At 58.8% G+C, this 25,944-nt stretch overlaps 2 protein-coding genes across 2 annotated transcripts in view; one reads left to right on the forward strand and one right to left on the reverse strand.

Moving 5' to 3' along the window:
• The window catches only part of LOC117647003, an 82,451-nt gene extending 63,896 nt beyond the window's left edge, over positions 1-18,555 (reverse strand). Inside the window, exon 1 of the mRNA XM_034388478.1 lies at positions 18,165-18,555. The gene's annotated coding sequence lies outside the window, so the exon portion shown is untranslated. The remainder of the gene's footprint in view (positions 1-18,164) is intronic.
• Positions 18,556-21,510: 2,955 nt separating this feature from the next.
• On the forward strand, positions 21,511-25,886 carry LOC117647633 (protein broad-minded-like). The gene is made up of 10 exons (XM_034389499.1): positions 21,511-23,464; positions 23,544-23,869; positions 23,949-24,175; positions 24,261-24,413; positions 24,486-24,689; positions 24,766-24,911; positions 24,982-25,152; positions 25,222-25,378; positions 25,450-25,662; positions 25,747-25,886. Exons 1-10 carry the CDS (start codon positions 21,612-21,614, stop codon positions 25,858-25,860), a joined length of 3,564 nt encoding a protein of 1,187 aa, XP_034245390.1. The 5' UTR covers positions 21,511-21,611; the 3' UTR covers positions 25,861-25,886.
• The last annotated feature ends 58 nt before the right edge of the window (positions 25,887-25,944 follow it).

Here is a 25,944-nt window from a genome sequence, read left to right on the forward strand (position 1 = left end):
CGTCCGTCTGTCCACCTTGTCTGTCTGTCTTTCTGCCAGCCTTTCTGTCTGTCGCTGTCTGTTTGCCTGTCTGTATGTCTGTCTGTGTCTGTCTCTATGTATGTCTATCTGCCTGTCTGTCTGTCCGTCAGTCCGCACTTTTGCGTGGACATGCACGCACGCCTGCGAAAGGTGCCACACGGCAGCTCGTAAAATGCCCCTCCATACCCCTCCGTGCCCCCCCCCCCCCGGGCGGGTATTTAAGCAGCAGCCCCCCGCAACTCGGTGCACTCCGTGGCACGTTCGTAAAGCCCGCCACCGTGATTAGAACTCCGCGGGGAAACGAAACCGAACGCAATGGCACTGTAATGAGAGCCCCGGCGTATTCTTCTTCGGCGAAACTAGAAGACGACTGACGCTGCGAAGAAAAAGCACAAGAAGAAAAAAAACAGCGAAAGGAGACGGAGAGAGGTGCGAAGAAAAATAAAAAGGGGAGTGTGTAGAGAGCATCCGCGCGCGTCAAAATGAGGAGAGACCTTCGCATTTGCGCCGTTTTCCTTCGTTCTTCTGCTCCTTCCCTTTTTTCCTTACGGCTTTTCGAGCGGCCGTAGGCATACTTTCAAATCGTTCCCAAGCGTCCAGTGTGGTGTAGTGGTGCAGCGCGCGCGAGAGAGCAAAAGAAACACATTGCGCAGCGCGCGGCACGGCCAGTTCCAATTTTCCCTCTCGACCTCTCGACGCGAAACGGCACGAAAATATAAGGCTGCTGCGCGCCGAGAGGCAAACCATGCACACAGATAATGCAGCCCAGGCGCAACGCACACTCTCACTCACACATGCACACACACACACACACGAAGCAATGCAACGACGCCGTTGTCACTTCCAGGTACGTCAGATACTCCACGCCCTGTTGTTGGCCATAGCGTGTGGCAACCTGTACGCTGAGTGTGTGTATGTGTGTGTGAGAGAGAGAGAGAGAGGGGGGGGGGGAAGAGGGAGAGAGAGAGAAAGAAAGAAAGAGAGAGAGAGTCGCTACCCCGGTGCCTCAAAAGCGCGCGCGTGAGTCCCTTGTGCCATGAATGATAACAAGGCCAGGTGCTGTCTGTGCGGCGGAGGCAGGCGCGGACGGCTTGTCAAACACTCGCTATCAAACGACGACGCCCCGTTCCGGGCCCCGGGCCCCGGGAGGGGTCACCTCGGCGACGCGACGCCTTAGAGAGACGACAGAGAAAGGGGAGGCTCACACGGCCGGGGCGCGGCCAGATAAGAACTGATGCTGCGGGGGAAACCTGGAAACTACTTCTAAAAGAAGACGCGCGGTTATCAAGAAGCGCGCACCCCGCCCAGAAAAACGAAACGACGGGATTACTGTCCGTGTGTGTGTGTGTGTGTGTGGCGCGTGTCTACGTCGGTGTATCTTACTCTGTGCGCGAGTGCGCGTGTGTGAGTGTCGGTGCGAGTGCGTCGCGTTCCACAGGTGTTGGCCGGGCCGATTGCAAGACGGCTGGATGACCAGCACACTGATCCCGAGAGTCGTTCTCGTCGCTGTCTATCTCGCACCCGTACGGGACGCCCCGTGAGCGCGAGAGAGACAGAGCGACGCAAACGACTCTCGGAATCAGTGTGCAGGCTCGCTGCTCGGCGCGGCTTGGCACCCCGCGGGCCACTTGACCGCTCGATGAGGCCATCAAGCGCTAGCAGCGCTAGCTGGACAAGCCAGCCACCGCGGGCCGCGGCGAGCCGCCCAGACACCACACTGCCTCTCTCGCGCGCCGATAGGGGCAGCGCCCTGGGCGCGAGCGAGACGGAGCGACCGAAACGACTCTCAGTGTGCAGGTCTGCAGGTCGGCAGCGCGGCTTGCGTAAGGAAATGGGCCGAGCGAGCCAAAAGGAATCGAGAGGAATCCGGTCCCACTAGCACCACTAGCTGCCATCGGCTGCCATCGGCTAGCCAGCCACACTAGAGGACTAGAGCTGGCTGCCAGCGTGCCTGCCCGCCGGGCGGCGCGGCCCCGCGTCCCTTGTCCCGCGGCCATTCCAACAACCGCCTGCAGCCGAAGCCTCGCGAGCCGCTGCCTGCAGCCTGCCTATGCAGCCTGCAGCCCGCGGCCCATTCCACGACACTTTTACAAAGCGGCGCCGCGCTGCCCGCGCTCGAGCCGGTCATTTCGTCTGTCTCTGTCGCACTCGCGCGGCGCCGCGTAGGGGCGCGAGAGAGACAGCGATGTTTGGAGCCAGCCCGCGGGCCGGACGAACGGGTTGCCTTGCTGACCACCGAAGGCCCTGCAGAAGGCCCTCCGCTCCTCTGAGGTCACTCGGTAGACACAAGGCCTTCCCTCGATATTCATTCCGTCGCCCCGCTGTCCCTGCAGATGATTCCGAGAGTCGTTTTCGTCGCTGTCTCTCTCTCGCACCTTTACTGGGCGCCCCATCAGTGCGAGAGAGACAGAGCTACTAAAACGAATGTCGAAATCGGTCTACTGGGAACTCCCCGCCCGCCCCGCCGCGTCTCAATGGTCGTCCGAATTCACCCGGCACGGCCGAAAATCGGGGCCTGCACGAAAAGCACGGAGCCGAAAACCCGCACGACGGGGTCAAAACGGCCTAATGCATGCCGTCCGGGCCGTCCGGGCCGTCCAGACGGAGGCCGCCATACATCCACGGGGATAATTACCGAGCCGAAGCAGTCCATAAAACCAGAGTGGTTCGCGGTGATTGGCCGGCCGGCCGCCGTCGCCCCCCTGGGGGGCCACCACCGCCACGAGAACCACCGCCACCACGGCCACCACCACGGCCGCGTGGGGCGCCAAGACGCCGCCGTCGTGCCGTACGTCTCCGGGCACGGCGGGCACTCTCGGCAGGGCGGGCAGCGCGCAGCACGCCCAGGACGCCGTCGTCGTCGTGTCGAGATAACCCCGGACGCGCTAAGCCTCCGTGTCGTAAAACGCGACGCGCTATCGGCGGGACCACTTCGGGAGCCGAGCCAGCACACTGAGAGTCGTTCTCGTCGCTCTGTCTTTCTCGCAACTAAAGGGAGTCGCCCTGTGAATTCGAGAGAGACAGGGCGACGAAAACGACTCTCGGAATCAGACGGCACCCGCGCCCGCCCGGAGTCAAGAGAAACTAGAGCGTCCTCCACGTCGGCCACGGCCACCCCGAGTCTTATTACCACAAGGCTGGTTACCAATGGAATCACGTCCTGGCCTAATTAAATATCACGCTGCATTATTACGACGCTCGGGTGGCCTGGTCGCCAGGGGCACGGTGTGGTGGTGGTGGTGGAGGCGGTACGCGTGCAGCAGGGGAAAGGGTGGGGTGGGGAAGGGTGGGGTGAAGAAGTGGAGGAGGGGAAGAGGGGTGATGGACCATCAGCATTCCGGACAAACTTACAGCCCAGCTACGCGCGTCGTAGAATAACCGTAATCAGAACAGGACGAGTACTACGGGGAAGGGGGCAACGCAGCGCCCCCCCCCCTTTTCCCCAAACTAATACTCTTTCTTTTACACTCTCACACACGCACACACTCACACACGCTCGCAGTGAGTGACCGCGGCCGTTTGACTGACAGCCGGCCATGCCGGGCCACGCCACTGGCCACGCCGCGCTCCGCCCCACCATCAATACTCGCCGAGGTACCTCGACGTACTCTCACACATGGTCCCGAACACTGACTCACAACAACAACAACAACAACAACTGGCACGGAACCGTTTTTGTTTGTCACGTTTTCGGTCTTTGGTTTCTTTCCGCGCGCGCCTTTCGTCGTGGTCTCGGCCCGTCCCGGCCGCCCCGCGTCCAGCGTCCACGACGTCCAGCCGAACACCGCGCGCGTGCTGCACACCGATTCCGAGAGGCGTTTGCGTCGCTCTGTCTCTCTCGCACTCGCGGAGAGTCCCGCACAGGTGCGAGAGAGACAGAGCGACGAGAACGGCTCTCGGACACGGCCTGCAGCGAGCACCGCGTCGTCGGCGTGCCTCGGCGTGCCTCCCTCCCAGCCGCCGTCATGACCCCCAGGACGCCGAGCGACGCCGAGGGCCCGCGAGAGGTCGGCCAGGAAAAGTGAGACGTCCGCCCCCGCCCCGCCACGCCCCGCCACGCCCCGCCACGCCTCCCGCACGCCGAGTTTATAATTGAGTTGCGCGTTTGCGCCGGAGGGTCACCTTAGACTCGCCGCGCCGCAGCCGGGGGCACCTAGGCGACACCACACGGCAAAAATTCGAAAACAAATTCTGGACTCGTCCTGAGCGGGGAGAAGAGAGGGAGGGGCGTGTGTGTGTGTGCCTATAGACTGATTCCGCACCTCGACGGGACACCCCATGAGAGCGAGAGAGACAGAGCGACGAAAGCGAGTCTCAGTCTGCTTGTGTCTTATGGGCCGAGCGCCAGACGCCGGGGAAGGGTAATCCGACGTGTCAGACTAAAACAAAGAACCCCTCCCCCGCACTCCCAGCACAGTACGTACAGGCCGTGCGTACGGGCTGCATACTAAAGCCCCTCCGGATTAAGCTGTCCATCAGATGACGGGGTGCGATAGGCCGATAGGCCCAATCACACTGCAGGGACGGCAGGGACACGGTCGTAATCGCCTCTGACCATTTCGGGCCGGCCAGGCCTTGTGGGGAGCTGCGTGGCGCTGCGTGCTGTTGGGGGCGGGGGAGACGTTTCGCGCCTATGGTACGTAGCTGCAGTCGCACTGCACTGTAGACCCTGTGCTCGCAGCACCTCCTGGAGCACCTCCCGGAGCACCTCCTGGAGCACCTCCTGGAGCACCTCCTGGAGCACCTCCTGGAGCACCTCCTGGAGCACCTCCTGGAGCACCTCCTGGAGCACCTCCTGAAGCACCTCCCGGAGCACCTCCTGGAGCACCTCCTGGAGCACCTCCTGGAGCACCTCCTGGAGCACCTCCTGGAGCACCTCCTGGAGCACCTCCTGGAGCACCTCGTCCTCCGCTTCCCAAGGCTAACAAGCGCCGGTTCGGCCTGGCCGGCCTGGCCTGCCGGTAGCACCCATCCAAGCACCCACGACTCCCCCCCCCTCCCCCTTCTCCCAGGGCCCCTGTCCGGCCCTGCCTTCCCACCTGGGCCGGCCTGGGCCCCGCGCATCGTCGTGCTGCCCCGTCCTTGTTTTTCTTTTCGTCTTGTTGTTGTTGTTGTTATGGCGGGCCTCGTTACGCCGCGCCACGCTCACGCTCCGACCACTTTGTTCGTCGCCTCACGAGTAGAGCGAGGGGGGCGGGGTCGTGGCGGGGGCCCCCGCCCTGTGCCCCCGCCGGCCTCACGCTGCTCGCTCGGTTTTCGTTTTAAAACCCTCCTTAAAACCAATCAGAGTGCTTCGGGAAAATATTCCGCTTTTAGAGGCCGATAAGCCACCGTGCCAACGCCAGCCAGGTAAAGGACCAAACAAGTCATATTCTCTTTTTCATTAAAAAAAAACCACTAAAAAACTTGAATTTTTTTTTTAGAGTGGGCAACAGCACGTTGCGCGCCACATAGCGTCGTCCCTTGGCACGGAACGCGCAGTCACACATTCGCGTTGCGATTGGGATTCGCCTCGCGCGGCAGGCAGAGACAGCCCTGTGGCAATTGCAAGTGACAAGACGAGCTACACCCGGCATCCTAATTGGCGGCACCTCTCCCTCTCTCTCCCTCGCTCTCTCAGTGGTATCGCACGCCGCAAAGCCGCATGGCGCGGCACCGCGTTCCTAAGCATCTGCATCTCGTCTCGACCGGCGACACTGCATGCAAAAGCATGAGGTCGCATAATGGATTTTTCAAAAAATAAAAAGCTCTTTTTCAGATTTTAGGTTCCTTGATGCGTGACGGTAATTTTGACCATTTTTATTTTTGACCCCTTGCCCACATTGCCAACAAACCACTTATCATTTCACGTTTGTTGTTCCTTTTTTTTCGAAGACGAAAGACACGGTACTCTACTGTACATACAACGCCCCGGTATGCCACCTCTGACACAGCGGGCGAGGTCACGGACCCGCCCCGCCCCGCCCCACCCCGCCACCACCGATCCGGTCGATTTGCCGCGGAATCTTCATCGCCACGCTACGCCCTGGAGTACGCCCTGCAGTGTAGGCCCTGCCTCGCCCTGCCCGCCCTGCCTAGGCTGCATCCTCGAGCACGCCGTCACAGCCATATCTCTGGCGCGCTCCTGCGGCCCGCCCCGCCTCGCCACGCCCCGCCCGCCCGCCCGCGCCAGCCCCCGGGGCGAGTGACCACCGCCTCGCATGCCGTGCCTGTGGAAAGGCACTGCAATTCCGCCGTGCAACGAGAAAAAGTAACCAGGGCTTTTTTCTGCATGACCGCAGCAAAAAAAAAGGAAACAAAAACAAAAATAAAAACAAGACAATCAAGACTGAGCCATGTCGCTGTACTCTGAGAGACTCGGCATGCTAATCTGTTGCGGGCCGAATCAACCCTCCCCACGCGAAAGGGGTATTGGCAGGACATTGCTTCGACGGGCCGGGACGGTCCGGGACAACGCTCTGTCTCTCTCGCACTCACGATGCGTGCCGTGAAGGAGCGAGAGAGACGAAGCAGAGACAAAAACGGAAGCGGCTTTACTGCTGGGAGCGCGACGCGACGTGTGCCGCTCCAATTAAAATGCAAATGGCCGCCGTTAATCGGCCGCCTCTTCTTTCTGAATCCCCGCGGACGGCGGACTCTCTGTCTCTCTCGCACTCGCGGGGCGTCCCGTAGAGGTGCGAGAGAGACAGAGCGAGACTCTCGGAATCAAGTCCAACTGCCGCGCCGTGGTTTTGCCTCCACGCTTATTTTCATTTACTCCATTTCTCGCAACTTCTTGTTCTGGTGTTTTTTGCGTGTTCTTTTTTGCGAGTAGTTCTAGTCCTTGCCGAGGCTGCGCCGCCACAACCGCGAAGGTCTGCCAAATCCCCCCGAGCTGAAATAACGAACCCCGCGCCCCGCCCCGCCCCGCCCCGCCCCGCCCCGCCGCAAAGTCTGGCTTAGCGAGCTTAGAGGCAGCCAAGGCACCCAAGGGGGTCCCTGCAAGGGTCCCTGCAAGGGTCCCTGCAAGGGTCCCCGCCGAGGGGCAGGGGGCGGGGGCAGCCAGCCCACCAAGCCCACCGCAGGCAGGCAGCCAGGGCCCCACCCGGCCACGCCGGGCCCACTGGGGCCCACCGCACAGCAAGGTGGGCCAACGAGACGTGAGTGACAGTATCACCTCACCTCACCCCGCCCGCCCCGGCCCGCCCCGCCCCGCGGCCGCACAGCGCGTGCCGCGATAACGCGATACGCATTCCTGCGGTGCGCCACCGGCAAGGGGACGGGGAAGGGGAGGGGGAAAGGGGGGAGGGGGGACTCGCGGAATCCGCAAGCAGCGAAGATGAGCGTGAGCCTAGCAGGTCCAATTATCACCTCAGCCAACACGCCGAGCGGCGGGCAGCAGTGACAGCTCGACGCAGCTCGACGCACGCCACAGTCTCACAGTGTGTCGGCCGGCGGCTGCAGCTGCAGGGAGGAGGCAGGCGAGTGGCACCCCTAGGCCCCAGGCCGCCCTGTGGTGACTCTGGAGACTTGCACGCACGGCAGGCGCCAAGTCCCTGGGGGAGCGAGAGCCATGGGCCAGCCGTGGGCCAGCAGTGGGCCAGCCATGGGCCAGGGAGCGGCCGCAGGGGGCCAAACGATGGGCCAGCCATGGGCCAAACCCCAACCATGGCACCAACGAGGGCCAGCAATGGCCAGCCATGGGAGCGTGGGCCACCTGGCCGCAGTGGGCCGCCTGGGCGCGGGCCATCCGGCGCCGGGGCCGAAGGCCCCCATGAGACCGCCTGCAGCCGCCCTGGCCAGCAATGGGGAGCCATGGGCCGCGGGCCAGCCATCGGGAAGTGGGCCGCCGGGCCGCAGTGGGGCCGCCATGGGGCCGCGCAGAAGCCCGCAGGGGGAACCAGAGCGTTTGGGTTCCAGATCACCACAACAACCCCTTTTTCCCGCCGGGAAGCCATCCCCATCCAGCCGTTGATGCGAGGCCACATTTCCCCAGGCGGGCGTCTGGGGCGGGGCTCAGCCCAGGGCCCCAGGGCTGCCCCAGGGCCAAGGTCCCCGAGGAAGGGGGGTGCCTGGCCGGCCAATGGCCCCCGGGGGCCGCGCTAGAAGCCGCGCGCTACCGCCGATTTGGTCCAGAAAATTTCCCAATTTTTGCTGCCAGGGGGCCCCGTCCTCGGGCGTTCTCAAGGGGCCACATACCGCACGGGCCCTGCGCGAGGCTCCCACGGCCCAGAGACTCATCGTTCCGGTCCTCAACGGAAGGGCTCCTGGCGGAGCGAATGACGGAGGTGGGCACCCCCAGATTTACTGGATTTTTTTTTCGGAACCGGTCCGAAGGGCCGCAAGGGCACGCACACACACACACACACGTTTTATCTCCCTCCGCCGACAGAGACTCATCGTTCCGCGCCCGCACACCGCAACTCATCCACGCAGCGAGCGAGATGACAGAGAGGTGGTGTTTCACGTCATTTTATCGTGGATCGTGTTTTGTTTCGAAAGGTCGCGAGGGCCGGACGGCACGGCGACACGCAGACTCATCCCGAGCGTCGTCGCTCCGTCTCTCTCGCACTCGTGGGGCGTTCTTATGGGTGCGAGAGAGACAGAGCGACGACTGTCGGGCCGGCCGTGCGGGCGGAGGGCGGCGAGGTGCGGCCCGCCGCGGCCCCGCGACAGTGTGTCCGTACAAACACGCCCGTGTCTTCGCGTGTCGGCATTAGCACGGACACACACACACACACACACAGCGCGACACACGGACACAAAGAAATCGCCCAGTTTACGACTTGTCGGGGTGTAGGGGGGCCTTCCGACTTGCGCTCGCGGAACGACAACGAGCGAGCAGGCAACGCGGCAAAGGATTATTTAGTATCGACGCCCGGCCAAACAACAACAACAACAATTAACCGTAAACCGAAAGGCGCAGTAATGGCTCGCTTTTAGTTGTTGTTGTTTTTGTCAATTATAAAACTACGTACCGGTGCGGTATGTATACACACGTTGGAGAAAGGCCCCGCGAGCGCGCGGAGAGAGACTTCGTCCTGCACGGGGCCCCGTATGTGACGGCATATTTCCAAACAGCGACGCAGCGCTTATATACAAGTACGAACGAACGCATGCATCACGACGCTAGCCAATGAAGGTACTGCATGTGTCTCGTGTGTGTGTGTGTGTGTGTGTGTGTGTGTGTGTATGTGTGTGTGTGTTCCTTTTAACTGACAACGCCCCCTCCCCCTTTACCCAAGGCACCGCACGGCGCACGGTCCGGCCAAACGAAATGTTTCAGTCACTGGACAAGAATCTATTTTCCCTGCGAGGAGCCCAGCGAGCGCCTCGCGCGGCCCCGCGGACATGGAGGCGGGCTCCGCTCCGTCTCTCTCGCACTCACGGGGCGCCCCGTAGGGGTGCGAGAGAGACGGAGCGACGGGCCAGTCGCGGCCAAAGGGCCCCCTCGCTGCGATACTAACAAGCAACGCAGCCGCTAGCAACGCGCGGCCGAGCGGCCAGTCGGCCAGGCACGCAGAGGGGCCCAAGCACAACCACCAACCACCACCACCCCCCGCTACAGTGCATCTCCACACCGAAAAAAAATGCAACAACAAAAACAAAACACATCTCGCGAGAAAGCGTCGGCAGAAATACTACAGTGCAGCCCACACTCGTCCCGAATCGACGGCTAGCGCCAGTGGACACGCGCTGGGCGGGAAAAAAACGAACTGATGGAGGCGGAAGAGCGCGGTGAAGGGAAACATTCAAAACCGTGTAGCCAAGCTGGGGCAGAAGAAATGCTCTCGGGCTGAACAAATGCTAGACACAGCCCTGCACCCAGCCCTGAACATAACAAGCCCTGCAAACAGCCCCAGCCCTGCACACAAACCTGAGCACAGCCCTGAGCACAGCCCTACGAAACACAGCCCTGAGCCCCGGCTGTCAGGCGCGGCCCCGAGCCCAGGCAGCCCAGCCCAGGCAGCAGCCCAGGCCAGACAAATGACACGCTGCATGAGTAATCCCGCTTTGGCTCGCCTCGCATTCCTCGTCGAGATGGCCACGGTGTACACGCCGTGGACGCGGTGCACGCGGCGCACGCGGTGCAAGCCCCGCGACGGGGGCCTCGGGGCCCGGAGCACCAAATCTAATTGTCCAGCCACACGCCCCACGGGTCGCGGCGTGTCCGGCAGCCGGCGGGCTGCTTCAAGGCGCCGTCTCTCTCGCACTCGTGGGCCGTACCGCTGGCGCGCGAGAGAGACGGCGCGCTGTTCGGCAGCAGCCCGCCGCACAGTGGGCCAGAAGACCGGTGGAGGCGGTCAAAATCCCGGACGCGTTTTGAGCTCCAGAGTCGCTGAATGGGACTCGAAACGAGCGCGTGACCCCACTAATGGATTGCTCTCCGCACGAGGAATCCATTGATGGGGTCACACGTTTGGTTCGAGTCCTGTTTAGCGACTCTAGAGCTCAACAAGCGTCTAGAGTTTCGGCCGACGGCGCCGGCCTTCTGGCCCACTGTGCGCCGGCTCCAGCGGCTTTGGACGGCGCGGGAGGACCGGCCGGGAGGACGCCACCCATTTTCTTCTCCCGGCCGGTCGGCCAGTCCGCCGCGGGACGCGACGATGACAAACGACGCCACCGCGGAGATGCCCGCCCGCTCCGTCGTAGACGTCGTGGACCAGCAGAGTCGTTTTCGTCGCTCCGTCTCCCTCGCACTCACGGGCCGTCCCGTATCGGCGCGAGAGAGACAGAGCGACGAAAACGACTCTGTCTGCTGGACCGCGTCGAGGGGGATTGCGCGCACGCGCGCCGAGGAGGACGAGGAGGCCGAGGACGCCGTCGTGCCCGCCGCGCGGCCTACCCTCCAGGCGCGCGGCCAGCCCGCTTTGCGAGTCCAGCCTCACAAAAAGCATGCTTATGTCGTCCATTTGATCGGCCGATCTCCAGAGGCAGTACAGGCAGGCGGGCTGAGCCGGACATCACAGCCCCGCCCCGCCCCGCCCCGCCCCGCCCCGCCCCGCCCCGCCGGGCTGAGCCCCGGTACACGACGGCAGGCCGACGGCAGCCTGCCCCCGCCTTGCCTTTTTTCAGCGGCACGCTTCGCTCTAATGCCTTGTTTTTACGAGTACGAGCGCCTCCAATGTGCCGGCCCGATTCGGAGCAGTCTCGCTCTGTCTCTCTCGCTCTCGCGGGGCGTCGCGGGGTGTCCCGGGGCGTCCCGCAGGGGCGCGAGAGAGACAGAATGCCCGCCGCGCCGCGCGACCGTGGCGTGCACCGTGGCGTGCTTGTAGAGCACCAGCTTATACACGGCCTTTTTATTAACGACAATAAGAAATGAAAATGGGAAGCGACGAGCCCGACGCGCGCGTCGTCGTGCACCAGCAGACCGATTCCGAGAGCCCTTTTTCGTCGCTCCGTCTCTCTCGCACTCGTGGGGCTCTCCGTGTAGGTGCGAGAGAGACAGAGCGAATCGGTCTGCAGCCAAATAAAAATGAGCGCGGTAGCGCGGGCCGCCATCAACATCAACACCCCTCCCCCGCCCCGCTACCGCCCGCTACACATCTACATGCCGAGCAGGAGCGGCGTGGCGCGGAGTTCTAAATTCCCAAGCGAATTCCGGATAGCTGCAGTATGCAGTGCCGCGCGGGTCGGCCTCACGCCAAACCGCTTTAGGGGCTTACCAATCATTGCTCCCGAGCACGCGGTCAAACCGCGCACCAAAAATTTTATTCATCTCCAATATTTTTCTCCTTCTCCGCGGCACTTAATAAATATGCACGACACGCCGCCAGGGGACTCAACGACTAGGCCTAGCTAGCACGGCTGGTCCTTGGCGTTCGCGCAGACGGATTCCGAGTCGTTTTCGTCGCTCCGTCTCTCTCGCACTCATGGGGCGTCCCGTGTCGGCGCAAGAGAGACGGAGCGACGAGAACGACTCTCGGAATCAGTCTGGCGGAGGTCCTGCGCCTTGCCGCCTTGCCGCCTTGCCGCCCTGCTGCACCGCGGGGCCCGGGGCCCGGGCCGGCGCGGCCAGGACGCCGTCAAGACCGCAACTGCGATGCAAATGCGTCGAGTTAGACGGGTTTCCCTCGCGCGTTCGCGTTCCTTCGGACCCGTTCGCGGACATGCGGTTTGGCCGGGCCCCTGGCCGGGCCTGGGCGACGGCGTGGGGCATGGGGGCTCCGCGGCGGCCCCGTGCCGCACGGCGCTGTCCCCCTGACCCCAAACGCCCCGCCCCGCCGCCGCGGGCAATGCAAGGCTCTGCTGCTGCACGCTGCACAAGCGCGGCGCCCTCGCCGCAACTGCAACTGCCAATCCACTCGAGTCCGCCAATCTGCCCAGCCCCAGCGGGTCAAAACTAAAAGCTTCGGCACGCATGCTTCCCCCGCGGGCCTCACTGCAGCCGGGCATCGCCGAGGCAACAGGAAGCAACCCATTCCCAAACACCACAGATCACTCCCAGAGACGCGAGACGCAGTGTGTATTCTTTCCAGCCTCCGCACCCCCCCCCTTCTCCATTCTCCGCATAGCCACGCGCAATTTCCGACTGTCTCCATAAACAAATTTGAGCCCCGCGCCCAAACCGTCGCCGTCCCTCGCGGAGTGTGCCGGCTGCGGAGCCCTACCTCCAGCAGCGCGGCTGGAAGTGAGAGTTCCACCAGGACCCCCTCCCCCTCCCCCCTCCCCTTCCCCGCTGCCACTGCCGCGCCCCTGGGCCCCTGGCTCGGGCCTGCCGGCCTGCCCGATCGGGTCAGCACATATGCTAACGGGACTCCGGACCCACTCTCCTCTCTCTCTCTCCCTCTCTCGCTCGCACGTGAGCCTCAGGCTGCCTCTCTCTCGCACACACGAGGTAGAAGGAGAGCGAGCGCACCTCGGCGTACGACTTGCGCCCAAGTGCGCTGGAGAAACGGGAAGACGGAAGGGGGGGGGGAGCAAGACAATCATACAGAAGTTCAAAACGCTACGGGTCGCGTGGCCTGGCGCGCCCCGCCCCCGCGGCGCCCCGCCCTGGTACACTGTACTACCGCCGTGCCCCGCCCCGCCCCGCCCCGCCCCCCCCCGCCCCGCCCTCGCAGCCCGGCTGGAGGTCGCGAGTCGCGGCGCCTAGACCGACCGAGACAATGCGACCGGCAGCGAGCCACGATTCCAAAGAGTCGTTTCTGTCTCCGTCGCACTCACGGGGCGAGCGACGACGTGGTTCCTCGGAATGGCTCGGCTGGCACGCCACGGAAAACACAGCCGACCATAAGCCTCGAATCCAATCTATGTCTCTATACCATTCCTATCCTGTTTCCATCCCATGGGCGGGTGGCGCCGCGCGCACGGTTCTAGCGGACTCTCGTCCTCTCCTCCCTCTCCTCCCTCCCTCCCTCCCTCCCCTCCCTCCCTCTCTCTCTCTCTCTCTCTCTCTCGGCTGCCTGTCTTTGTCGCGCTCAGGTGACACGGCCGGTGACACCGGTCCGCATTCTGCTATTCACCATTTTTAAAAGGACTCGAGAGGAGGAGAGGACGACGTCGTCGCGAAATGATGTTATTTGACAAACACGAGGATGATGACCCCCTCCAGGACACGTCCGGGACACCTCCAGGCCCCAGCCTCCAGGACACTGCCAGAACGCCACGCCCTGGTCGGCCCTGGTCGGCCCTGGCAACCTTGTCCTGTCTGTCCTCGGAGTCAATGCGGCCCGCCTGTCCGTCTAGTATCTGTCTATCTACTGTCGATCTGTCAGTCTAACTCGTCCTTATTCCCCGTCTATAAGACTCATCTAGCCCCCCTCTCTCTTTCTCTCCCTCTCTCGCACACACGCGCATGCCACACACACACACACACACACACACAGCTATTGTCCGCTGACGATGGGTCAGAATGACTGGGCCTATGCCCCGCGTTGCCCCGCATTGCCCCGCCATATACCGGCTTTGGACAGTCATTCCGATTAAAACCTCCCCTGCCAGGCAGTGTGCCGGCAGTGCCTGTGCAACACGTAAGGCGGCGTCCGAGACGAGGCAAAACGCGCAGTGCGCCTCTCATTTTTCGGAGGCCGCCCCAGCCGTGTAGGGACTATCCACATTAATTTTGACCTTTCTGGAAGCCCCCCCCCCTCCCCCGCCGCGGACGGGCTCTGCGGATGACCCCAAGCGGGGCCCTGCCTGCCGCCAGTGACTCCGAAGGATCGTCTCGTCGCTCCGTCTCTGTCGCACGCATGGGGCGCCGCGCAGCCGCGCAGGGGTGCGAGAGAGACAGAGAGACGGCTGGCTCCGTCCGTGACGACACCCGCTTTGGACGACGGTAAATCAGCAACGGCGGCGAAACCACGTGTGTGTGTGTGTGTGTGTGAGCAGCTCGACAGTGTTTTAGTGGAAACAGCACTGACCCCGCGCGTCCTAGCGCAGCGGTTCTCAACCTTCTTCGGCTCGCGACCCCAAATTTGTAGCCAAATAGCCTTGTTTTGGGAGCAGTATTAGCTCAAAGTTGATCAAAACGGTCAAAAATGCCTTTGAAAAATCGTGTTTTGGGCCGACTTTAAGCAGCCACTGCGTCTGATCCGAGGCGGTATTTCGTCCTCCCTCAGCGGGCAATTGGTCTTTGGACCTTCCTTTAGCATGCCTTTGTTACGGAGTGCAATTATCCGCCTTAGTTTGGGAGCAGTATTGCCGCAAAGTTGATCAAAACGGTCAAAAATGCCTTAAAAAGTCGGTTTTGATCAACTTCGAGACAATACTGCACCCGAACTAAGGTGGATAATCGCACTCCGTAACAAAGGCATGCTAAAGGAAGGCCCAAAGACCAAATGCCCGTTGAGAAAGTACGAAGGCCCGCCTCGGATCGGACGCAGTGGCTGCTTAAAGTCGGCCCAAAACGCGATTTTTCAAAGGCATTTTTGACGCCCCATGTGAGTGCGAGAGAGACAGAGCGGCAGTATGTACAGCCGGTGCGGTCGTTCGACGAACGAGGCGCCAGCGGAACGCATTTGACATTTGACCGACGGGTCTGCAGGTCTGCACACCGTGAAATTCGCGGCAGCAGGCGCGCTGCGCTCGTCCGCCCCGCCCCGGCCCCTCCTCCACACACAATGCATTCATAATAATCCCCCGTCTAAGTCTATCGGGTATTATACCCCAGCAGCCAGACCAGCCCCACTCGAGGACGTGAAATTACGACAGAACGGCCCTTTGTTCGGGGCGCACGCCGTCGTCGCTCTGTCTCTCTCGCTCCTACGGGACGCCCCGCGAGTGCGAGGGAGACAGCGAGACAACGCCACTGCGCTTTCGGAGACAGCCTGCAGGTAAGCAGTACGGGGCACCCCTTTTGTCCCCACCTTTCCTTTCCCCGTAACGGATGATATACTGCCGACTCGTCAGCAGCGCTGTCGGCAGAACCACTTGGTCCACTTGTTTTTGTCCGCGCAGTTCTTCTTTCTGCTTGCTGTTGTTCTTGATGTTGTTGAAGTAATTCTGCCGCTCCTTAGCAGCGTACTCGCGGCTCAATTGCTGATCTCGGTTGCATTTCCCCGAACGCACAGTGGGCCGGTGAAGACCGGTGGAGGCGGCCAAAACTCTAAACGCGTTTTTGAGCTCTGGAGTCCCCAACCGAACGTGTGACCCCACCCATGGATTCCTCGTTCGGAGAGCAATCCATTGGTGGGGTCACTTGTTCGGTTCGAGTCGCGTTTAGCGACTCGGGAGCTCAAAACGCGTCCGGGGTTTTGACCGCCACCGGAGCGGTGCGCGCGGGCGGTGGCAGCGACCCCCCCCCCCCCCCTCCTCCGCGGTGACACCGCGGGACGGCACCGCGCAGCCCTCGCCGTCGCTGGGCGGCTCGGCTCGGCCCTCGGGGGTCGAATGTCAACGAGGAAGGGGTGGAGGGCGAGAGAGACAGCGAGAGGGCGGCGAAGTGCCCCCTTTGCGAGACGTCGCCCACCAGGCTGCGTCCGAGGGCCGTCGCTGTCTCTCTCGCACCCACACGCAACGCCCCGTGAGTGCGAGAGAGACAGCGCGACGACTCTCGGAACGAGTCCGCCGCAGCGACTCCGTGTCCGCTCACTCCGTGCAGTGACAGCGCAAAGATCAAGGGCGATGGCGGCAGGCAAGGCGGCAGACTCATTCCGAGAGTCGTCGCTCTGTCTCGCTCGCACTCACGGGGCGTCCCGTGTGGGTGCGAGAGAGACAGAGCGACGAAAGCGACTCGCAGTGGCGCGGAAGCGAGCGCCGCCGTTCAATAACCAGTGTACCGCAAGCGCCGCACGGCCGCACGCAACACCACGCGCTTCCTGCAAGCTGGCTGGTCGCTGTCTCTCTCGCACTCACGGGGCGTCCCGCAGTGGTGCGACAGAGAAAGATTCCTTGGAACCGCCCCGCTACAGTGCCACCGCCGACCCCAAGCTGCAGCCGACCGCCCCTGCGCCCCTTCTGTTTTCCCGCCATTTCCCCTTCCCGCGGGAAAACATCGAAAAAGCAGCACCCCACTGTGAAGACAGCCATCGGCTGCGGTGGCGTGGCGACGAGCGTGTCCGTGCCCCGAACCAAAAGAGACTATTACAGGGCGCTGCGTCGCTCTGTCTCTCTCGCACTCGCGGGGCGTCCCGTGTCGGTGCAAGAGGGCGGTGCACTGCAGGTTGTCGGGGTCCCTCCACCAGTGCACCGCGCAGCACCGCCCCTACAGCGTGGCGACGTGCCGGCCGCGTCTCCGCCTGGATAATGCGTGATTCGACGGCCGCGGCACGCCGGCACGCCCCGTGTTTTACAACACGCTCCGTCTCTCTCGCGCCCCCACGGTGTGCGCGCGGTGCCACGGCCGCCACGGCGCGGCGCGCGCGTGCGAGAGAGACGGAGCGACGGCAGGTTCGGAATGAGCCCACAGGGCCGAGGGCGAGCACGTCTCGTACCTGTCCGAGTTCAATATTGGGGGCCCCGCCATCGCCCCGCCATCGCCCCGCGGCCCCCACGGCCCCACCCCGCGCCTCGCCATGGCGTGGACGTACAGTGCGGTGTTCCGAGAAAGTTCGGCGATGCACCATTCCCCACACGGACGACGCGGTGCTACGCGGTGCCAGCACACTCATTCCGGGAGTCGTTGTCGTCGCTCTGTCTCTCTCGCACCCATGAGAACGCCCCTTGAGTGCGAGAGAGACAGAGCGACGAAAACGACTCCCGGAGGCAGACTGCAGGCGACAGGCCGACACGGTGTAGTTGTGGTCCCACAGCGCAGGGCGTGCCAAGTCGAACCGCCAACGCGTACGCAAAAACATGTCAACGTGTTGACGAGTTGCTTTCGGACGGCGCCAGCCAACCGGCGAGGCACGAGGCTGACAGTTTTGAAGGTGTTGCTAATTCCCTTCTCAGAGGCCTGTTCGTGGTGGAAAAGCACGACCGAAGGTGTCCGAAGGTGCCGACTCCTGCCGCGAAAGGGTTCGGGGGGGTGCCAACAGCAAGGCAAGCAAGACGCGCTCCTTGTGGGCGAAGCAGGTGCAGTCGTGTCCACGTGTGCGCACGTGTGGGTGGACGGACGGACGGACGGACGGACGGCCAAGCGACCCCCGAAGGAGCGCCTCGCCTGTCTCTCTCGCACCCAGCCGGGGGCGCCGTGAGTGCGACAGAGCGCCGAGACGACGCTTCCGACTCGGCCTGCAGAGGGGTGGCGGCTCTCCACCACGGCTCCACCGCGTCCCGACAGGTGTCGATACTCCGTGGGGCGGGGCGGGAGCAGCTTTGGGCGCAGCGCCAGTCAAATGGGCCCTCTCAGGCGCGCGCACGCACACACACGCCACACACACACACACACACACACACACACACACACCACACACACACAGACGCACACAAACGTACGCATGCAAGGAAGGTGCAAGGTCAGTCGGCAAACAAGGACAGGGCGTGAGTGTGAGGCCTGCAGGCCTGCAGCTGGCTGCTTGGCTGCCTACCCACTCCGGCGGAAAGTCTTCGGCAAGCTGGAATAATGCACCGCTGTTGCGAAAGGCACAGCAACAAAAGCACGGGATGATAAGCGTGGCCATTAAGGCCGTGGACAACCACACGCACCAGCAGGCAACCAAACACTAGACGAGCTAGTAAGCCAGGGACGTCAAAAGCAGACAGTGGCAAAATCAAGCAGGATATATTTATTGACCGGCCGCAAAGCGCGTCCAAGTATTCGAAAAACTCGGAAAAGGACTTACATCCAGGGCAGGACGATGCACGGAAGGGTAATCCAAATGAGCCCCCATGGTTGGCACGTCACTCACACACGCGCACTTCGACACTGATTACGCATGACACGGGGGGAAAGTAACACACGGGCACGGCACTGGGAGATCACCTGTCACTTTGCCGAAGCGACTCTGGAGCGCTCACTGCGGCGCTGGAGGAAGGATCACACCGCGGCAACACGACACGCACACACACACACACACACTCCACTCAAGCACACGCGCGGTGGGAAGCCAGCGCGAGAAACCAGCGATTTCGAGTCAAATTGGGCAAAGGGACGCGGAGCAGACCGACGCACATCCACTCCACGCCGACCACGGGCACAAACAGTAGAAAAGCCGGCTCGGGCTCGCTGCCTTGCTTGCCTGCCCCTCGCCTCCGCTCCCTGCCGCTCCCTGCTCCCGTCCCGGCCCCTTCCCTGCCCTCCGCGCCTCCGACTCCCAACCGGTCGGGCGGGTGAGCGGGAGGGGAAGGGGGAGGGTAGGGAGCGCGCGGTGGGGCACGGCGCGGCGGGGGAGCCGGGGCACGGCGGGGCGCGCGCAGCTTCCAGAGTCTGCCGCCAGAGCGCAGCACAGCACGCGTGCCCCGTCGCTGCACGGCCGTCCGCGCGGCGTCTTGGCTCCCCGATGACCCCCCGCTGGACAAGGAGGGACTTCCAGCGCGCTCCCCCCCCCCTCCCCCCCCCCCGGGCTGCGGGGACAAGCCGTGAAGTCGTGAAGCCGCGAACCTCTAAACCCTGATTCCAAACATGAGCGAAGGGGTATTTCGAGCCACCAGTATGGGAGGTGTGTGTAGTGTAACGTCCCAGATTGGTCGAGGCTCCTCACTGGAGGACGAAAACCTCCTTTTCTGCAGCTTCTTAAACGCCGGCCAGGCCCGGATGCATGGAGGGCGGCGACGGGGGCATCCCCCTCTCCCCGAAAGGTAAGGAAAAAGTAGCACATTGCCCCTGTAGGTAGGCAACTGTTCCGACACCCCAGCCCCTTAGCCCGTTTCTGGATCCACGCCTGACGCCGGCAGGGTCGTCTTCGCAGTCCTGGGCAAACGAGTAGAGTAGCGTGATGAATTGTGGACCCTGAGACTAGGTGACAAAGGTGCCCAGTGCCCAGAAACTGGAAGACATTGACGGCGACAGGGGCGCGCAGTTTTAGGAGTTAAATTTGGAGTGTTGGCAACCTCTCATTCCCCTTGTACGTAGTGTGCGTAGGCAACCCGACCGGAATTCCCCCACCGCCTTGCTGAGGTACCCTGCCATTAGAGCCGCTTCTGCGGAAGGGTCGCCTCGGGGCGCCTCGGGGTCGCCTCCCGGAACAAACGGGAAGCCGACGCTAGGAGGCCCCGGGGAGTGCGAAGCTGCGCCGCAAACGACGCGACAAGTGTGAATTGCAATCTCGGTTTGTTTCCCTCGCGGCGCTGCGCCGCGCTGCGCCAAAGGCCCTTTGGGGCTTCCCTCTGCGTCGATGAATGCCAGCGAGTCTCATCAGGACTTCCGCCAGGCCGCCAGGATAACAACATAAGTATTGCCGGCTGTGCTGGCCGTCGGCTGGCCGCAAGCCCCGCGGGCGGACGGATGAATGGATGGATGGTTGGCAGCTGCAGGTGCATCTGCAGCAGCATCTCCAGGTGGGGGACGCCGTGCGCCTGCATGCAGTGCGCTGCCTACAGTGTGCCGCCGAGGCCCCTGGGCTTGGCCAGGACGCGGGCTTGGCTCGGCCTGGCTCGGCCTGCAAGGTCGCATTCTTGTTGGTGATGAGATCTGGGATGCCTTGGCTAGAGTTAGAGCCATGGCGAGGGAGTGGCGGCGCCTAGGTACGCCCAGGCTGTCGCGGAGCTCAAGGGTACGACCGAGCGACCCCCGGCCCCGGCGTCAAAGCCTGGCGCCCCTGGCCCTTTGTGCGCGTGCGGGATGCAGCCATTTCAGAAAACGCAATTGCGTTAACTTAAGTTTCACTAAATTCTGCCAGGTTGGTCGCCTTGAACCGCCGCTTTCTCAACGAAAAGTTGACTACCGACTTTCGACTTTTTCTACTAAAAGTCGACTTTCGACTTTTTCGACTAAAAGTCGACTTTCGACTTTTTCGACTAAAAGTCGACTTTCGACTTTTTCGACTAAAAGTCGACTTTCGACTTTTTCGACTAAAAGTCGACTTTCGACTTTTTCGACTAAAAGTCGACTTTCGACTAAAAGTCGACTTTCGACTAAAAGTCGACTTTCGACTAAAAGTCGACTTTCGACTAAAAGTCGACTTTCGACTAAAAGTCGACTTTCGACTAAAAGTCGATTTTCGACTAAAGTCGATTTTCGACTAAAAGTCGAATGAGGGACTTCCCCCTTCGCATGCGGGCGGGGCGTTCATGAAATAATGTATCGTCGAGATCTAACGAGTAAGATGCATTTTCCGCGGTCCGTTTGAATGGGGTACGCGGTGGCATTCCCTCCCCCAGCCAAGTGGCGTGATTTGCAAACAGGCTTGTCCTCGGCTACTCGGACAGGCCGGACAGGCACGTGGCGCGCTGCAGCCCGTTTGCCGGAGCCTGATGGAGATGGAGGTCTCCGGGTGCTTCGCCTGCTTCGCCGTGCTTCGCGCACCGCGCAGTGTGGTGGTCTTGGCGGCGAGGCGTCTGCCTGCACTTACTCGGTGCGTAACGCTAACGCCTGGCCGCCAGGCCGCCTCTTACGTGAACGCCGTCGTCCTCGACTCCTCTGCCGGCCTCTCTGTCTCTCTCGCTCCAGCGGCGTGGACCGGCTGCTGGAGCTGGCTGGAGCGGGGCGAGGAGGACGTTCGTCTCTCTGTCGGCGGCGCGGCCTTCGGCAGTCCATTCATTTACCGACTCATTCATTCTTTGCGGACTGCAGACTGATTCCGAACGAGTACCTCGTCTCTGTCTCTCTCGCACCGCTGGGGAACGCTCCGTGGTTGCGAGAGGGACAGAGCGACCACTGTTCGGAATGAGTCCGCTACGCCGCGTTTAGCCAGTTCGCTATGTTTTGCAGTGCTGCAGCATGCTGAGCCGAGCCGGTGGTGGCGTCATGCCGGTGTCTGTCATCCGTCTGCATTTATATTCTCGAGTCGTGAAGGTAGCTCTGATGTTTATCTTTGTTTGAATGGAAGGCGGGGGTGCTAGAAATAAAGGCATCGTTTTAATTTGCACAATGTTTTTGGTATTTTTATTAAAATTATCTTACACATTGGCCATTCATATGTATGTACACCTGCGGGGGATGGTGGTGGTAGATATTTGAATTTCCCGCCAATATCGACTTTGCCCCCCCCCCTTCCCCCCCTCAAGGTTGCCTAGCAACCAGCGGCTGAGGTCACCAACAACAAACACCTGTCAAACGTGGGTACACGGGACGGGACGGGGTGGGTACACAGTGTGCCAGTGACAGCTGATGCCACCCCCAAAAGGCTTGCATGTCTTGTCTTTCAAAAGGGTTGAACAAGATGAATCAATTCGACGATTGGCTTCAACATGCTCTCGAACAGCGACTAGGTTCTTTTGTCGAAGAAAAAATACTAGCCATTCAAAACTTGGATTCAAAAACATTGGACTCTCTTGGTGATGAGCTTGTGCATGTTGTTTGTCGTTCTCAAGAAATGTCAGAATTTAGAAACAATATCCTTCATCAGGACTGTGATGTATTGAGCCTGGATGGAGAGGACAATGCTGCCTATGACGGCAGTTTGAATGACACTGTAGCCCTCAGTGGATGCTCCAGCACCAATGTCACCCCACGAAAAGAGACAGGAGATGATGGCTTCACTATATCAGAGAGGCGTGCTAGGACTTCCTCTCAACGTAGCACCAACCAACGCATGCAAGCTTTAGAATTGTTGCTCAAGGTACCAATCAGTGACATTGTAGGCTCTGCAAATTGGCCTCACCTTCAACAAGAGTTGTGCGAGAGCCTTTGTGATGAAAATTGGAGCGTTTTTATGCAAGTTCTGAGAGTCCTCACAAGGCTTTCATCATCTTCTTTGTTTAGCCCTGTCAGAGAAGGGTTTCTCAGTGTACTAGAGGGGCTGACGTTGTACTACTTGACAAGAAATCTACACCAACAACTGCCATCGACCCTCCATGGAGTCCAACTTAAAAACCCAGTGCATAGAAGGATTGTTTTAACGTCACAATGTCTCTTACAAATTTTGAATGTTATTCCCGGAAAGTGGATTCGTTACGGAGAGAAGCGCACTCAAGAAATTGTTGACAATTTTGTTGACCTGCTTTCCATGCACACCCATCACCACAGAACTCTGACAGTGGATCATAGCAAGGACATACTTTATCCCTTCCACATGTTTTCCATTTTGGACCCAGAGGCAAAGTGGTGTGAGGGCATCATGCATGCAGCGTTTGGAAGAACCATTCTCATGAAGTGCGTAATGAAGTCATCAAGCCTCATAAGATTCATCGTGGAAGAAGTGATTATATGGTTGAAATGTCAAATGAAACTTTCAGAAGGCGTAACTCTTGTTCATGAATGTGGCACTAATGGAAATATAAATGGAAATATGATAAATTTGTCTGTTTTTGTTCATTGTGTCTCATTGCTTAAAATGTTTGTGAATTGTGAGCGAGGCCATTTGCTGTTCCCTGTTCTGACAAGCATTCAGGAGGAGGCAGTATCAATTTATAGCTTACTACTAAAAATTTTAGAATTTCTCAACAGGGTTGCCAGTGAACCCAATATGCATCACAGTGAAAGGATTCAGAAAATGTTGGAGAATGTTTGCGCCACTTTAATACTTAGTCGAGGAACTAGAATATTGCATGGGAGTAGTTTAGAGTTGATTCACCAACTCATGGAAGTACAAAATAGAACAGATCATTTTAGCCTTCATACGCACAATGTCAACATTTTGTACAAGATTTCAGAGTCACCAATAGCTATAAGGTGGATGTTAGGACGACCTGCCAGGAGAACACGTGATGGACTCTCACGTGCTTTCTCTGATCTTAGAGTATCGCTGTCCTCAGCAAGTAGCTCTGGGAGGGAGAGTGTCCTCACAAACCGTACTGCATGTGTGGCCAGGAAAATTGCCAAAGCAACCACAGTAGCAGTGAGAGATAGAAACCGGTTTACTTCGGAGTCTACCTCTCCAGCATCCATGCTTCTCTCTCTCAGTGAGAGGCTTTTCAGCACTCCTGAAGGATATCTTCTTTTGGAATCCTGTGAGAGCCAACTTATACCATTGGCTGGCCATCTTTTGATGCACATTAGAAATATGATGTACAATTCTGACCTAGGATTGCTATCCATGCAACAGTGAGTCATCACTAATATATTGTTTCCTTCTAATTTATAGTAATCTAGACTAATTACCATGTTTCTTCTTTTATTTCAGAAGTCTTGAATCATTCTTACTTGGCATGACACTAACACCCATGGGGTTCTTAGCAGTTTCTAGTGTGGAAAACCTTTTAAATTGTCTAGTTGCCTGTTATTTAGAAAGTCCCTTGACAAACAGATATAATGAGCCAATATTTTTGCATCTATTTCAACTCCTAACATCAGAGCCAAACTTGAAGCTGCAAGTCCATAGGAAAAATCTGATGAAACATGCATTGCTAGAGCTGTGGGCAGCACAGGAGTCTGTGTCTGGATGGGACTGGGAAGAAGCAAAAAATCGCTTTACGTCCATTGTTCTAGCTGTGTGTTCTACTCCCTCGGGTAACTATGCTGTTAGGTAAAAATGCTACCTAAATAGGTGTTTTAACTTGTTCTTTCATAAATCAGGCGAATTTTGTAGCTGTTGCAGATATGCTTGCACAATCAGACCCTGGCGATGATTCTAGTGAAAGCACCCTAGTTGAAGAAATTCAGCCATTATCCTTCAGAGAATTCTTTTTGAGTGGTCTGCAGTCAATGTGTGACACTAGCTCAGGTCAAATACAAGAAATATTTTTCAAAGTATTACATTTGCTGTCACACAATATTGACCTTGCTTTGCAATTACAAGAAAATCTCAACCTCTCAGTAAGAATGCAAAAATGGTGTAAAATATCCTTTAATTATATTTTTGTTCACCCATAAACCAGTTAACCATTTGTGAATCTCTAAGGACTGTCTTCAAAGAGTACTGAATGATGCTATGGTAAAAGAATCGTGCAATGAGCTTACTGTTCAACCATCACCTCGCAGGGATAAATCAAACACAAATATCATAGATGAAGATGCACGTACTTGCAGCCACATTCTGACCATCATTCATCAGGTAAAGTAGCAATTTTAGCAAAAGATATTTCCATGTATGACATGCTCAGCCTCTATTTCAAAATTTCCACAGCTCAGAGATCCATCTCCTTGCAACCTTTCCACATGGTTCAACTGTGGAGGGCCAAGAAGTCCTCGAACTGCTTATACTAGCAGGGCTCGAATTCAAACAGACTTGCAGAGATTCTTGCAAGACACACGACATGGTCTACATGACAATATGTGGATATCCCATGCTCGAAGAGCCTACCGGGCATCTTGTCGGAGTGACCTCAAGGTTTGCTGAGCTTTCTCTGAACTGCTGTAAGTTAAGCCTTGTCTACACCTAACACTTGGGAAAACTTTTTATTTAGGTGCCTGTGTTAATGGATTTATTAGACCAAGTGCTACAAACTCATCCAGCTCTATCAACCACCGATACAGCTCTCAAATGGCCAACAAGGAACGCATACCCTTCCCATTCTGAGCAGCATTTGCAAGCCATTGACACCGTCATCAGGTGGACGCTCTGCTTGAGCTAAATTACTTGTACATATACAATTGAATAACATGGAGGTTTTGGATTTCAGATTTGGTTGTCAGATTAAATCCCTCAATGCCAACATGATGAACACACATGCCGAACAGCTAGCTCTGCTCCTCCATCAAACTGAAATATTTTTGTCTCGACAAAAAACTGACAGCAATTTTGATTGGTTTGCGGCATCCGTGTTCCTCATGTGTGCTGGCAATGTCGACAGGTAAGTCGTAGATGATTTCAAAATTTGATATATGCTTGATACGAAGCATTCCTTTCTCTCCTTTTTCAGAAGCAGAAGTGTTCTGCAGAGAGTGGCCATGCTACCAAATGGATCATTCATCTGGCCCATGTTATCACAGAACACCACACAACTGGCAGCATCCATCAACCAACATTTACAAGGGCTTCTAGCAGAATTTTTGCCTAAAGCTTACCATGCCCTGCAGGTAGTTCAAAAACATATTCACCCTTTGACTCCCATCATTATCAAAAGTAACTGTCCTCAAAATGGTTTCAGGGAGCAGGCATCCCATGGTGGCTTGTTGCAGAGAGGCTCACTCAGCAAGCTTTCATGCCATCTATTCCTCTAGCGCAACTGCCGCACATGCTGGCAATAACAGCATTACACTCTTGGGAGTATAACTTGTACATGCAGGCAGCCATTCTGGCACACATACAGCCAGCTGTTTTGGAAATATCACCACCAAAATCAATTCCGTCACTCCTTATGGTAAGAATGTCCATAGATGAAGCAAATTCCAAGTGGCACGCATGCCTAGGCCAGTGAGCAAAACTTCTTTTTGCTGTTATCTAGGATCTGAAGCTGGACAACTTTTACCTGGGGGATTATATACCATTTATGGATAAATTAGCAAAATTGAACCGCCCATACCTTGTGAGAGATCGCATCGCAACAGCAACAATATGAATGTTCTTTAGCCCTAGAAAAGAAGTACTAATTAAAAAGTTTTTTTTAGAAATCTGAGGTTATGAAACTGCCTGATTCTGGAGG

This window comes from Thrips palmi, unplaced genomic scaffold (assembly GCF_012932325.1).
Source record: "Thrips palmi isolate BJ-2018 unplaced genomic scaffold, TpBJ-2018v1 HiC_scaffold_2, whole genome shotgun sequence".
NCBI classification, from domain to species: Eukaryota; Metazoa; Arthropoda; class Insecta; order Thysanoptera; family Thripidae; genus Thrips; species Thrips palmi.